General features: G+C 36.9%; 1 protein-coding gene across 2 annotated transcripts; it reads left to right on the top strand.

Annotated features, from left to right (window-relative positions):
• Positions 1-3,278: 3,278 nt before the first annotated feature.
• LOC132052514 (uncharacterized) lies at positions 3,279-13,018 on the top strand. 2 transcript variants are annotated; one of them, XM_059444089.1, is made up of 8 exons: positions 3,279-3,556; positions 4,163-5,421; positions 6,221-7,559; positions 9,018-9,297; positions 10,133-10,240; positions 10,322-10,600; positions 11,579-11,722; positions 12,460-13,018. In XM_059444089.1, the coding sequence occupies exons 2-8, from the start codon at positions 4,227-4,229 to the stop codon at positions 12,646-12,648; spliced, it is 3,534 nt and encodes a 1,177-aa protein (XP_059300072.1). In that variant the 5' UTR covers positions 3,279-3,556; positions 4,163-4,226; the 3' UTR covers positions 12,649-13,018. The 2 variants fall into 2 exon arrangements, with proteins under 2 accessions (XP_059300072.1, XP_059300071.1); XM_059444088.1 differs by having other exon boundaries at positions 3,279-3,603.
• Positions 13,019-13,291: the final 273 nt, after the last annotated feature.

Here is a 13,291-nt window from a genome sequence, read left to right as displayed (position 1 = left end):
TTACCCTAACTCAATTAATATGGAGAGAGATTAATATAGTGAAAAATAAAATAATATTAAATTGAGATCAAAGAATAAACACGAATAATTTGATCAAATAACCCTTTAGTCAATTGTTAAGGCCGTGCATTAAAAAAAAATTACAAGTAACGAGATAACCTAACGGATACCTATAGATTTGGCAGTTGGCACCTTGATGTGGTCATGCAGGCGACATAAACCTTACACTTTGTTCTGTCACCCACATAATATACAATATTTTTCTTGTTTTTGAATTTCTATTTCCTTTTGTTATTAAAAAGCAATGAATATTTTTTATTTTTCATTCAATGTGCAATCTTTCTGATTAATTTGAGTTTACGGCCCCATAAGACCGATTAGAATGGAAATTAACACCCCCGTTAGGAAGAATTATCCATCCTAAAATACAAATATCAATATATATAATTTTTTTAAAATTTGAAGATTCATTGTTTAGATTATTTTGAGATGAAATCATATATATTTAAAATTATAGAAAACATTATACTTGAATTATAAAATCATATTTTCTTTATAAAAAAAGGATTTTAAAAAATTTACTGCTAATAGTGGTAGAAATTACTATTATTCCTTATAATAATAGTGTGGAAAAAGGCTCAAAAACTAAAATATTTTCCTTATAATAATAGTGCTCATTCATGTAGTTACAAAATGGCTCATACAAAATGGTTAGTCATGCCATTTTCATTAACGTCGGGTTTACAATATATATAACCTCCAATTAGATGTCCACGCTGTTTAATGAAACCAATCCAATTTTTAATCCCAAATTAATTAAAGAATCTGACCCATTTTATAACGGCGATGACATAAACGAGTCATTTTGTAACAGTGATGGTATTAATGGGCTAAATTATTGACGAGTGGCATAAATAAGTCATTTTGTCACGCCCCGAATCATGGTCTGGCCGTAACACAACACTCGATGCCTGACTGCATGCGACTGAGCAAACCACATGGCTTGTAAACATGATTCGTGAGTATAGTATAGCATGTATATAAGTACATAGTATAACTTGTGTGAAAACATAGATGCATGTAATATTTCATGAAAATATAAAGAGAAAAGACATGTTTTAACGAACTTTGGCATGAAAAAACTCACTTTAGCAACTAAACTTAACTTCTATTTTTTTACCTTAACAACTTACGTTTTAATTGTTTTCCACCCTAAAAAAATAATACCACTCTCAAATGGGAGGTGTATTACACTCGCGCCATGTCATTGCCACTTCAATGCCACATCATTGCCACGTCGTTGCTATGTCAAAATTACCAACATATCATTTTTTATTTTGTTATTATTTTTTTTCTTTCTCTTTCTTCTTCTTTCTCCTCATCCTCACCCTATTTTTATATGCCACCGCCGCCGCCGCCGTCCGCCCGCCGATAATCCGCCGCCGCAAAAATGTCGCCCTTAAAAAAAATCATCACCATCATCTTTAACCCACACCCACCACCACCACCATCATCTCCCCACCAAATTTCATCAAATTCCTTAAAGAAAAAAAAATCACCACCACCATCTTTAACCCACATCCACAACCAAGACCATTTCTAGCAAACCCATTTCTTCCACCACCATTATTAGCAAACCCATTTCTTCCACCACCATTATTAGCAAACCCATTTCTTCCATAACTTTATTTTTGAAAGAGAATCAAAATACCCACATCCACAACCACCACCATTTCTAGCAAACCCATTTCTTCCACCACCATTAGTCCCACTTACACTTAAATTCGTTCAAATTAGTTGTTTTGGTTGTTATTGTTGGCCATTATTAGTATTATTATTAACAAACCCATTTCTTCCATAACTTTATTTTTGAAAGAAAACAAAATCTAAATCAAGAAACAAAAAAATGGTGAAAATGAAAAGAAAAAAATGATGAGAATATAGAGAGAAAAGGGATTTGTGAAGAAGAAGAAGAAGGATGTATATAAGGGGTGCGAAGAAAAGAAAACTTGTGGCGGGGGGGGGGGGGGGGGGGGGGGGAGGGGGGGGGGGGAGAGGATCGTGGCGGGGGGAGGGGGGAGGGGGGAAGAAGAAGAAGAAACGGGGAAACCAACCAAGAAGCCATGGAAATCCACCCTCTCTCCCTTTCTTCTTCAATCACATTAACACATGATGACCATGGAAATTTTAGCTACGTGCCAAGTCCACTTTTTTTTTTTTTTTCACTCTCTTAATTTTTTATTTTTTTATAAGTATTTGGGGTGGAAAATAATTGAAACGTAAGTTGTTGTAAAAAAATAAGTTAAGTTTAGTTGCTAAAGTGAGTAAAGTTCAGGGGTTAAAACATGTCTTTTCCCAAATATAGAAGTTCATATCTTGCATTTTTAAGAACCCATGGAATGCAAAGTGTGGGTTTTCATGGATTGTGGATAGATTCTCAATAACCAAAATGGAGTATCAAGAACACAATAACAAATTATTAATACAAACATGGTATAGCATGGTACATATACTTAGGGTTATCATGAACACGTCTAGAACCCTAGTTTTTTTATGAGCTTTCGTATAATCATGAAAGAACATGGCGTGGGGAAGAACAATGATATTTCCCACTTAGATGGAAACCCTACATATCTGTAAACGCTCTAAAACTTGTAATAGAATTCCAAAAGATTAAACTTTGAACCTTGAGATGGGTTTTCCTGAAAACCCTAGGTTAGGAATGATGAACCCTTACTAGATTACATGAATACATGTTAGGATTAACTTGGAAGGGCTTACCTTGATGTTTTGAATTGATGGAAAAGAGAACCTTCGTGCTAAGTCTTTGGAATTGTGAAAAGTGATTTTCTAGAATAAAGTGTCATATTTATACTGATTGCTGTCGGGGAGGATTGACGGAGCACTTGACGGCCCGTCGAGTTGCTTTGACGGTTCGAGTCTGATTTTGACGGTGCATCATTGATAGTCCAGCGACGTGTCAACGGTCTGTCGATTAGACCGCACTATCAGTAGTATGAGAAAATCCAGAGAGTTTGCAAAATGGCGTTCCTGGGGACGATACATTTTGATGAGCCGTCGATCAATTGACGGTCCGTCCCTCTGGCTGTCGAGTGCCATCTGTAGAATTGAGTCGGACTTTTTGACTTAAACTCACCCTTTTTGCTTCCGGGATCGTTGAATCATAGGTGCGGCTTAATTTAAAAATACGAGATATTATACATTTTCAATTGTTCGATGACATATTTGATTCTTTTACCTTCAAAATATGAAATATTTAATAGGACAACCATGTCCCCGTGCCAGTCCTGAAATATTTTCTCCGGCCAAGCAAAAGAGAAAAGGGATTACGCCAAAAGCCACCCCCGAAAAACATCACTTCGCATTAGTTAACACCCAATAAACAATAAACAATTCAACAGCCTACAAAGAGAAGAAAAAAGAAAAAAACTTCAAAATCAAAATGCTCCCATTTTGTTGTAATGTCAATGGGAGCATCCATATTCAGCTCTTTCTTAGTTAAATGTGATGTTTTGTTAACGATGTTATCAATTAGGTATTGTTTGGATGCCAGCAATATATCTTATCCTTCTCCTTCGATCTGTAAGTTTGCATTTTTTACTCTTTATGATTTAACCCTTTTCAAGATTCTTGCCACTTTTAACCCTTTTCAATTCTTGTTTTTTCACTTTTAACCAGTATAAGTTATTTGAACTCTTTAAAGGCTTTTTGCTTCAATTTTTCCTAGGTTTGGAAAAAGTTGAGATCTTTGAATAATGGGTGTCCTTAAAATCTAGCTAGGGTTTGTTGGTGTTTGGTTTTCAAGAAAATTTTGGAACTTTTATTCAGATTTTACTGTTAAAGTTGTTTCTTGTTACTGAACTTATGTTCAACTTTGTGTTTTAGGATTTTTTTTTCTCGAAATTTCTGGCTTTCTTGTGATTCTACAATCCTCTGTTATCTGGGACCAAATAGCATAAAGCATCTTATGGGTATTTGTACTTTTCAGTTAATCAACACCCAAGTTGGTCCACATTTGAAATTGTATTTTTCTGAACTATGTATGTATGTGTTGTCAACTTCTTGAATAGTGTTTTTAACTTGCTATGTACTTTTTGTTATTGACTTCAAAATTTATTATTTCCTTTGTTTTTTTATTCAGGTTGGGTTGAATATTATTTGTAGCAGTTGACTATTGCAAGATTTTTAAGTTCTCTATTGTATTAATGGCGGACTCTACGTCATTAGATGTGATACTGGAATTTCTGCGAAAGAACAAATTTACAGGGGCGGAGGCTGCTTTGCGTGGTGAGCTGAATAAATGTTCTGACCTGAATGGTGTGGTCGAGAAGCTTACTTTAGAGGATAAAGAGCTGAGTAGATCATTAGAAGCAAATGGCGGGAAATCAACTATGGAGAATCTCGGTATGACCTATCGAAATGGTGGGGAGGTTTTCAAGGAGACAAGTTCGAGGAGCAGCGGTGAAACTTCAAAGGAGCTTATCGTTAAGGAGATAGAGTGCGGGATTGGGAGAAATGGCTCCGAATGCAACTTGAAAAATGTTGCATATGTTGGGAAGAAGAAGGAACATAACAACAATGCCGAGGATACTATGATTGATATGTACTCGTGGAACTACGATCCCAGTAATGGTTCTCTTTTGTCGTATCAGAACAATGGTGGAACTAGTGCTGCCAAGGACTTTTCAGGCTTGGTGCATAGTGGGAAGTTGAGGTTAAATTCGTCTGAGGTCTTCGATAGTGGTAAGGCTAACGCAAAATCTGGGGAAGATGTCAGCTTTTCTGGTGAAAATAGAATGTCGTGGCCTGGAAGTACCAGCAAAGACAATGTGGAACCAAAGCATGGAAGGAGTCAAACTAGTGAACTCAGAGAGGCTAATCACCAAATTAAACTAAATGGGGCGTCCAAAGAAGTAATTATTAGGTCAAAAAGTGATGAATCGACTAAACTTTCATCCGAGCCTTGGAAAGATTGCTCAGCCAAAACTGTTTTCCCATTCCCCAAAGGAGATGTTTTCACAAGTTATGATCACAACATTGCTACTGGTGGTAACAAAGTAGGTAAAAGGACAACAGAGGGTAATGCTGTTAGGAATTCGATTAAAGAGCAAGTGGATGAGGTGGGAAGAGCTTTGTATCTGGGGAAGACACCAGAAAGTGAACCAAAAGATTTCAGCGGCTTAGGCTTTTCCTTTATATCTGAGAGCCAGAAAGAAGAACTACATCTACCCAGGTTGCCACCTGTTAGAATCAAGTCAGAAGAGAAGTCCTTCAATAATATTCATTGGGAGGAAAAGTTTGAACGAGATGGACCTGGCTCAAAGATTACAAATGGTGACAATACATATGTCATAGGTTCATTTCTAGATGTTCCCATTGGACAAGAACTTACCAATTCAGGTTTGCTTGTCTAATCAGTAATTTTATCTTGTCGTTTTTAGACAATATTTAGCCCGTTCCTTGGACATACACAAATTGCTAAATGGCTCCGAATCTCACAAATATAATGAAGTGATACAAAATGAGGCCCTGAAAGCGTTGTTCGGATTAGGAAAGAAAAGAAAGATGCAATTTAGAGGGAATAAAACATTCTTCCAAGTCATCAACCTTTTATATTTTTGTTTAGTACTGACTACCTATGTATTCTAGGAGTGTTTATTAAATTAAGGACTATTAAAGATACTTACCTAGGTTGCTTAATCATTGTCCTATTGTAGTACTGTTTCCTGTGGCTGGTGTGAGGGCAGGATTTTGGCGATTGGCTTATCTTGCCCTAGATTGATGGTAGATGGATGATTTGTATTGGTAATAAGCTGCTTGTCATGTGGGGCATCCTAAATCTTGTTTTTGATTGTCCTTATAAAAAGGAAATAAAGTATCTTGTTTGTGATTGTTCCACTGTGTTTTGAACCGTGCATAGCTCCAGGATTTCTCGGTTATCAAGAAAAAATCTTGTCTGTGATTGTCGTCCTATAAAGAAAATAGGAAGGGCCTCTTGAATGTAAGATACTCGGTAGACTTTTGAGACAACACAAACTTAGCTTTCCGGTCTTCTACAATTGTGGGTTCTGAGGTAGCTTTCTAATTTTTTTGACCTGATGATGTTGTCTACTTATCCTTGTCTTATGTTTTTGTACTTACCTATGTCAATTTGATTGATGTCTTGTAGAATAATCATCATTGTTCAACTGATCATCAGGTGGAAAAAGGATTGGTGGAGGCAGTTGGTTGTCTGTGAGTCAAGGCATTGCTGAGGACACTTCTGAGCTTGTTTCTGGTTTTGCAACTATTGGTGATGGATTGAGTGAATGCGTTGACTTTCCCAATGAATATTGGGATTCCGATGAATACGATGATGACGACGATGTTGGTTATACGAGACAACCTATCGAAGATGAGTCCTGGTTTTTAGCTCATGAAATTGATTACCCTAGTGATAATGAAAAGGGAACAGTACACGGAAGTGTTCCAGATCCTCAAAGAGGGGAAAACAAAGAAGATGATGAACAATCTTTCGCAGAGGAAGATTCCTACTTATCGGGTGAGAGATATTTCCAATCAAAGAATCTTGACCCAGTTGGGCCTTCAGATGATCCTGTAGTGCTTTGTGAAACTGAAATGTATAGGAGAACTAACATGATTGCCCAATACGACAGACAGTTGATGGATGAAGATGAACTGAATTTGATGTGTGTAGAACCTGTTTGGCAGGGATTTGTTACCCAAACAAGTGAACTTGCCATGTTAGGGGATGATAGGGCCTTGAATGAGCGTGAAAGGCCCCGATTGGATGACATTTACGTGGACGGTGATCAGCACGGTTCAGTTAGGTCAATTGGTGTGGGTATTAACAGCGATACTGCTGATATCAGTAGTGAAGTCCACGAAAGTTTGGTTGGACGGAGCGGTCAGGGAGATATAGGGTACTTCCATGATCATGATGCCAATATTGGTGGGGCCAGACACATACCCCCTGATTCAGATAAGCCTTATACTGAGATAAGAAACAGAGATGAGAAAATAGCTAAGCAGATATCTGACAAGTTTGTCTCGGGTACTGATAAAGGAGGATCTGTACAAACAAATCACTTACATGGAGGATTCTCATTTGCCCTTCCCAGAGATGGGCAGTTGATTCAAACAAGCTCGAGTAAATCTTTATGGTCAAGCAAGGGCAATGCTATTATCACCGATGAAGCTCATGACAGTCTGGTTGCAAATGATGACATGCTTGGTTCTTTGAGGCGCAAAAGCAATGAGTCATCACCTATCAAGAGCTCAAGAGATGAAAGCAACAAAATTGCTGTAGGATCAGTAAATTCTAGCCCTTCATCTTTTTCAAATTATGGTTATGTAGAAGGGGAGCATGTGAAGAATGAAGAGGGCACCCAAATAGCCAGTGCAAGAGAGGAAGGTTTTGGGCAGTCATTGGAGGAGGATGAGGAAGCAATTGCCGTTCAGGAACAAGTAAAGCAGATCATGGCGCAGGAAGAGGAATTTGAAACTTTCGAACTTAAGATTGTGCATCGGAAAAACAGGCATGTTCAATCTCCTGTTGCTTCTTTTGGATTAGACTGGACATAATGCCTGTTATTTGATTTTAATCAGTGGTTTGAAATTGTTCCAGACTGAAGGAAAACTGCTTCATATATGCAGTTACAGTCTTCATCTTTGATACTCCTTATGTTGGTTTTCTTAAGTGAGGCACTGATCAAGAATAGATTTAAACTGTGATAAGGGAGGTTGTTTGCTGAACGCGTTAGAAACATGTACTCTATCAGGGATGGGAAGATATAGTTTGTCAATGAAAAGCTCTTCCACTGCTCTCAGGGGTCTTGTCATTAACAAATCTTGAGCTCTATATAGAGACAGAGAACTTTTTAGCATGCTTTGCCAACATAGTAATGTTAAGCAGTCATCACTGAAACCAGTGGAACCGAAGTCTCCCTAAGAGTAAATGCTGGCATGAGATCTGTGATTGGCTTTTTTTTTTTTCTTCCCAGGGATAGAGGGAGGCTGATCATGCTGGGTGAAGTCAGCCTATGCACCCTGAACCATCAAAATTTGCCTAAAAGTGACATTTGCCCTTTAAATTGTTGCAATCCTTGTTGGACCTCATTTTTAGCTGAAATTTTATGTTGAAGATATGGGGAAAAAGTTTAAAATATTATAAAACTCTTGTTGGACCTCATTTATGCTGAAAAAAAGTTGCAAAGCAGATTTTGTATGTTTTTATTTAGATAAATATTCAGTTTTCATTATCTAGGGATCATGACAAATTATATCTAATGGTCTTATATTCCTCTGGATATGAAAGGATATATTAATGACGTCAGAGGGAGCTTATGTTTTGAGAATTTCAGCATACATGCTCATAACTAAGGGGTCATTTGTTTGATGATTTGGAATAATTAATTTCAGCATAAAATCCCACATAAGATAATATAGTGTTTCGTGGCCGTATACAGAAAAAAAAAATCACTGCATAACTAGTGCAATGTTTGGTTATCGGTATTAAATAATACCTCTATTAAGGTATGCGGGTATCTGTGTCTTATTATATGCGGGATAGAATGTGGAATAAGGACGTGATTCTTCCCATCTATCCAAGCCTTGATGGACAGAGTTACCCAATACCTGAGCTGGTGGGAGGTAACAGGTACCCTGTGGAATTAGTCGAGGTGCTTGCAAGTGGTCTGGACACCACATCTATAGATAAAAAGAATGTGACATAGGAACACGTATATTAGCAACGCGAGTCTTGTAAATATCTACATATATGTATTGCCTTTATACCTGGAAAGTTTCTCCAGCTTAAGTAAGAAGCTTTCTTTTCACAGTTGTCTCTTCATGCATCCTATCATCTTCTGAATTTTCCCTTATAAAATGAACATGTTTTGAATTTTCTTGACCTCAAATAGTTTTTACTTTTCAGGCTTTGAGGGATTTTTTGGGCGTTTAATGAAGTTGTTTTTTTTTTTTTCCCCTTAAATCAGAACTGGGTTTGAGGAGGACAAAAGTTTCCAGGTTGTTTTGAATTCAGTTATAGCTGGGCGATATCAAGTAACTGAGTATCTCGGATCTGCTGCATTCAGCAAAGCAGTACAAGCACATGATCTTCATACAGGCATGGATGTCTGTGTTAAGATTATAAAGAACAACAAAGATTTTTTTGATCAGAGTCTTGATGAGATAAAGCTTCTCAAATTTGTTAACAAGCATGATCCGGCCGACAAGTACCACCTACTTCGGTTGTATGATTATTTTTATTACCGAGTAAGTGAAATTTTTGTAGTTTTACAAATTCTTGTATATCTTACTGTTTTATGCTAGTAGAAATTTTTTTGCTGCAAAATCTTTTGTGCAACTCTTGTATGGGAGTGTTGCTTTGTTAAATGGATTTTTTGTTTTCATAAATTATAAAGAGATGCTCTGTGCCTCTATCAACCTCAAAAGTGCTGCTTTGGAAAGCTAGCTCCATAAATATTGAATCCCCATTTGGTTTTACATCGACGAAATGTCTTAGCAAAGTAGAGAAATCTCCTGTCAGGATAGTCGGCAGGATTAATCATGATATTGCACAGTTTTCCTCTTCTCCCCCACCTTGTTCTTTGTGCATTTGTGGATGTTGAGGAGGGCAACTTTAAGTTCATAGTTTTCTCAGCAGACTAAAATGGTGTTACCCAGATCATCTTATTGTCCCCTAACTTGAAAAAACTAGATTGCTCTGAACCATGAGAATATACTTAAGACAGTGTGTAAAGCTCAACCCTGATACAGTCTGATTGCTCAAGAGAGGCGAGCATGTCTAAGCATCTAGCTGATTTTGTGAGTTTTTATCAATAAATTGATAAAGACTTGACTAAGTGAAAAGTTTGTGCAGTACACTTGATGCTAATTGATATTTGTGGCCAAACTTACTATGACATAGTTTGAAACAATATTTTCCGTAATCAAATATGAAGAAAGAAGAAATATTGAAGTTCACTTGATGTGCCTCTTGAGCTTATGCAATACTATTGTATACTTCACATTTAGGTATAATTCTTAATGTAAGCTAAAGAAGCTCTTGGTCACGAAATTTTGGCACTGATCTTATAACTGTTTTCAGGAGCATTTGTTAATTGTATGTGAACTACTGAAGGCCAATCTGTATGAATTCCAAAAATTCAACAGAGAATCTGGTGGAGAAGTTTACTTTACCATGCCAAGACTGCAGGTTTGTTGGATCAAAATATTTATTGATATTTGATGCTAATGATATCTCCTGTAATGAACGTCATATAAATCTGTTGTGCAGTCGATCACTATTCAGTGTTTAGAGGCTCTTCAGTTCTTGCATGGCCTTGGGCTCATACATTGTGATTTGAAGCCCGAAAACATACTGGTGAAAAGCTACAGTAGATGTGAGGTGAAGGTAATTGATCTGGGTAGCAGTTGTTTTGAAACAGATCATCTTTGTTCTTATGTCCAGTCAAGATCCTACCGCGCACCAGAAGTTATTTTGGGGCTTCCTTATGATAAAAAGATAGATATCTGGTCTCTTGGCTGCATCTTGGCAGAACTTTGCACGGGCAATGTAAGTTTTTTCTTTACGCACTCCACATATTTATTATTATCTCTATATATTTATTGTCAACATGATTTTATATTGGGGTCTGTAGTCCATTATGCCTTGTATTCTGGTAGTTCTTGAAGTGCTTATTCCCCTTTTCATTTTTTATCCCCTTCTCCTGGATTGATGAATTTGACAAAAGCAACACATCAGCATGATCTCGCTACTTAGTCCTGTACTCCTGTCCTATGTTAGTAATCAGAAGAAATCAATATCCGACTTGTAAGAAGAATTGTTGCTCCTGATGAGTAATCTTTAGTGTTTTACTTTATCAGCTTTATAGTGCTGCATGTACTGTAGATTTTGGGTGTGATACTGCTTTTCCAACAACCGCATACCCAGTGTAATCGAGGCCTGGGGAGGGCGGTGTATACGCAGACCTTATCCTTATTGCTTTTGCTGCTGAGAGAAAATCTCCATAAGAACTACGACATTGTGAAGATTCAAGAACTTTATTTCTATATTATCTTTCGGGAAATAAGAGCTATAACTTAAACCATATCTTATTAGCTTGACCTTTGCTTTGTCAACGGGATTTTCTTTTTGCGATAAGGTAAAATTTTGTCAACTGGATATTAGTTGCTCAAGAAAGATTCAGCTTTGAGAGAAGTATCAAGAGCATACAGTTACCAGTTTTTTTAAAAAAAGGTATCAAGAGTACAATTATAACAATACACGTGTTAGCAACTGTTTATGACTGTTAATGCAAATTTGTGTTGTCTAATTAAGGGAAATACTGATGCTTGAATGAAATATAAAGTTTCCTAATGTGTAACTTGACTCCATCAAATTACATTAGGCATGCCACTGTCAGAAATTTGCTTACAATGAAATTTGTATTATTTGATGGTCATTTTTAAACTATTGACCAACTTTAGTTTGATGTTCTGTTTTGAATCTAGGTACTAGTGGGATTTTATAGGTATTTTGCCATGTTTGCAGGTCCTTTTCCAGAATGACTCTCCTGCCACATTACTTGCTAGGGTAATTGGTATCACAGGTCCGATTGACCAAGAGATGCTCGTCAAAGGAAGAGAAACTTACAAACATTTCACCAAAAATCACATGCTATATGAACGAAATCAGGTAAAGTATCCTCTCTTTTTCCACTCTATTTTTCAGTTTTTTGTTTCCTTTCTTTTTTGGGGTGGTCACCCGTTTTCTCATGTCTCATCGTCAAGAGATCAATACGTCTAGTGGCGTATTAAGAGCAATGTTTTCATGTATCAACCACTTGATTTATTTGGAGGTTATTTAAAATGGATCCATCCTTTACCTTATTGTACCTATGTCCAATGGGTATGATATGGCATGGATGTTCCATATAGATACTTCAAATTGGCTAAATTTAGCAAGAAACGCGTTCACATACCGGAGACTTGCATCCTTATAGGATATGTACCTCTTTCCGAGTCCATGTACATAGTCTTGAGGACAGCATATATTAATCTGTGAAAGGTTCTTTGGTTTTGGCAGTTCTTTATCTACATAATATTTCCTTGAGTTGAACACTTGGAACTTCAACTGTGATTCAGAGTCTGCAACCCTAGTAAACATCGTTGCTGGAGACCCTTCAGATTCTTTGTTTTCCATATAAGTTAGTTAATTAATTGGATGCAACTTTAGCCAACAAAAAAAAAAAAAAAAAAAAAAAAAAAAAAAAAACTGGATACAATACACATGTCAACAATAATTGGGTGCAAGATGTAAATTCTCCCATTTTAGATAGGTCCACTTCTTTGTTTCCCTTCAGTACATTGCTTCAAGCATGGATCTCTGCTACTAGCTTGTGGATAATACGTCCCACTTCTTTTCTTTTATAGGAAACGAACAGATTGGAATACTTAATACCCAAAAAGACATCCTTAAGGTATCGATTACCAATGGGAGATCAAGGTTTCATTGATTTTGTGGCTCATCTTTTAGAAGTTAACCCAGAGAAGCGGCCTTCTGCCTTAGAGGCTCTAAAGCACCCATGGCTATCGTATCCATATGAGCCAATATCATCGTGAATTACGTGAGATTTCTTGAGCAACTCAGCCTACTAAAGTTTTTCTATGACTTCAATTTGGATTCTCCAGCGATGACATATGAAGAAAGTCGTCCAAGTTGGGTTGCATTTCCAGTTAACGCAAATTGAGCGTTATGTAACACTAGCATGTTCTTGCTTGTCTTTGTTTGGTTGCAGCAAATGCGTTCTGTTTGTACATGATGTCTGCTAATTCTTTTTAGGTATTTAGTGATAGGTTGTGATATAGCCGTTTATCCAATTTTGGGTGGCTTTTGCTCAGTTGCTGCACTGCAATGTATCAGAATGAATCAAAACACAGACAATTCGTGAAAGTACAGTACAAAATGTCACTTGTTGATATGTTGTTCTGAGTTTCCTCTTGTTTGCGGGGAGTATAACAGTCACTGTAAACTTTTCTGAAAAGTTGACTATATATAGAGTACCAACTTAAGAGAAATAGGCGTGATATCAGTGCTTTAATTTTTTTTATTTTTTTGGTTAAAGATATCAGTGCTAATTTTAAACAAAAGTCATCCAAAACTTTACAGCATTCTCCGGAAAAAGAGGTATGGGATACAACTCGTTATTGCAAAGCGGTCTGCAAATCACATTTGCAAAACAATATTCTGGTTGCGTTACATGAA

This window comes from Lycium ferocissimum, chromosome 4, assembly GCF_029784015.1.
Source record: "Lycium ferocissimum isolate CSIRO_LF1 chromosome 4, AGI_CSIRO_Lferr_CH_V1, whole genome shotgun sequence".
Classification (NCBI taxonomy): Eukaryota; Viridiplantae; Streptophyta; class Magnoliopsida; order Solanales; family Solanaceae; genus Lycium; species Lycium ferocissimum.
Note: the sequence above shows the minus strand (reverse complement) of the source record. Positions and strands in the feature narration are given on the sequence as shown.